At 65.2% G+C, this 2273-nt stretch overlaps 1 protein-coding gene across 1 annotated transcript in view; it reads right to left on the bottom strand.

Moving 5' to 3' along the window:
* H696_04629 (hypothetical protein) overlaps positions 1–2050 on the bottom strand; it is a gene marked incomplete at both ends in the record, with an annotated part of 20261 nt that extends 18211 nt beyond the window's left edge. Inside the window, 3 exons of the mRNA XM_009498508.1 lie at positions 45–604; positions 992–1126; positions 1274–2050. Of these exons, the coding sequence (XP_009496783.1) occupies positions 45–604; positions 992–1126; positions 1274–2050 (1472 nt within the window). The remainder of the gene's footprint in view (positions 1–44; positions 605–991; positions 1127–1273) is intronic.
* Positions 2051–2273: the final 223 nt, after the last annotated feature.

Raw genomic sequence — 2273 nt, 5'->3', positions numbered from 1 at the left:
AGAGAGAGAGAGAGAGAGAGAGAGAGACAGCGACAGGGACGCACATGATGGACCGCGCATTGTCCGGATCGTTGAGGTTCACGAAATCCAAGCCGAAACGCGCATTGGACGCCTGCTGCGGGGCATACCGGAGGACAAGGCGCAGGCGCCCGAAGGGGGGAATCTCCGGCATGTGGCCCAAACCGGCGGTGCTGGCGGCTGGGCCGGTCACCAACAGGTCGGGCCCGGCCCCGGAGGCCAAACGCAGGGAGAGGCTCCCATCGGCCGGGCTGCCAGACCCGGCCACCACCGCGGAGGATTCACGCTGCGAGGCCAGAAAAATGCCGGCCTGGGTGAAGTAGCTGGCGGTGGCCGGGTCGACATGGGCGTCGGCGGGATCCGCCCCCGGGCTCGGCCCCGGGGACAACTCATCCGGCACACTTGAGCGGAATTTCAATGGCCGAACCCGGGCCGCCCAGCGAAGGGGAAAGGCACTCAGGTTGCGCAGCTCCAGCTCCCGCTCGCTTGCTTGACCAACGACACAGCGCTGCAGCAGGAGGTTGTCCCATGGGTATGATACCGCCAGGCGCGAAACGCAGACCTTGGCCCAAAAGCGGAGGGGCATCTACGCGGCCACATGTCGCGCGGGCAAGGGAGGGGGCGTGTCAGGGAGAAGGAGAGGGAGAGAGAGAGGGAGAAGGAGAGGGAGAGAGAGAGAGAAGGAGAGGGAGAGAGAGAGAGAGAGGAAGGGAGAGAGAGAGAGGAAGGGAGAGAGAGAGAGGAAGGGAGAGAGAGAGAGGAAGGGAGAGAGAGAGAGAAGGAGAGGGAGAGAGAGAGAGAGGAAGGGAGAAGGAGAGGGAAGGAGAGGGAGAGAGGGAGAGAGAGAGAGGAAGGGAGAAGGAGAGGGAGAGAGAGAGAGAGGAAGGGAGAAGGAGAGGGAGAGAGAGAGAGAGAGAGAAAGAGAGAAAGCCGTGACTTCGAACTTGCAGCTGGGATGGTAGACGCAACGCACATTGAAAAAGTCCCCGGAACGATCGAAACGCTCGTCAATCTCGGCCAGCAGGCCGGGCTGACCAAACTCAGCCCCACTGTCAGAGAAGTCCCCGGCCGGCAGAGCCTTGGCCAGGAGAAAGACCGTGCCCTTGATCTGTCCATGCGAGGGTGCAGCATGAAGGTGCGCCGGGGAGAGTCAATGGGCGAAGGCGACAGGGCGCCAGTGAAGGGGCCGGAGGAAGGAGCGTGGAATGTCGGCAGAACGAGCGGGCAGCAACATTGATACCGGCAGGGCACGCACCGTGATCGGATGGAATTGCTCCTGGCCTGCAGAGCCGCTGCCATGGCCAGCATGACCGCCCACCGTGGCAACGGCACCGGAGCGCACATCATCGAACTGGCTGTCCCGTAGCTCGGAGCAGGAGGATGAGAAGATGCTCCGGCCCTCCGGCCGGCTGGGCAATGCCGGCGGTCCCAGGCCAGCCACATTGTCCGTCGAGGAACTGCTAAACAGACTGTCGCCCTGCGGGTCCTCGGCCAGGTCACGGGCGCTCGAGCCCAGGTCCGAGCCCAATGCGGCTGTGCCTGGCTCGGCCGCCGGCGTGGCCATTCCCGAGGCGGAGCTCGAGGAGGAGGAGGAGGAGGAGGAGGAGGAACACGAGGAGGCCGTGGGGTGGGAGCTCGCCGTGGCAGTGACCGCTGCCGTTGCCACCGCCGCCGCCACCGGATCCAGAACATCGGGCGTCAAGCCCGGCGAGAAGACCAACTCCAATCGCGTCGCCTGCCCGGGCAGGAGATATACCACCGCCGGGGTCAGGGAGACCCCCTCACGGCGCCAGGAGATCTGCTCATTGAGCGAGGAGCGCAATTGCACGCGCAGGACCTGGTCCAGGCGGCGATTGAGCACGGTCACCTGCCGGACAGCCGGTCGTCCGGGGTTGTGGTACACATGACGGAAATGCAGGACATTCCCCTCGATGTCGAGGGAGAAGGGCGGATCCGCCGCTGCTGCTGCTGCCGCCGCCGCCGCCGCCGCCGCCAAACCCGGTGCGCCCGGGGCCGGACCCTTGCCAGCCATCACGCACCTGCGGAGGAAACGGCCAGCGACCTTCGAAGGGGGCAGAACGCGCGGGACAGCGGGCAGAGGAGAGCACACGGGCAGGGAGGCAGGGCGGGGAGTGTGTGCGTGCGTGTGTCTGTGCGTGTGTGTGTGTGTGTGTGTCTGTGCGTATGCGAAAGAGAGAGAGGGGGGGAGGAGGGAGGAGCGCGCAACAGCGCGAGCAATGAGGAAGAAGGCAAAA

This window comes from Fonticula alba, assembly GCF_000388065.1.
Source record: "Fonticula alba strain ATCC 38817 unplaced genomic scaffold supercont2.7, whole genome shotgun sequence".
Lineage (NCBI taxonomy): Eukaryota > Rotosphaerida > Fonticulaceae > Fonticula > Fonticula alba.
Note: the sequence above shows the minus strand (reverse complement) of the source record. Positions and strands in the feature narration are given on the sequence as shown.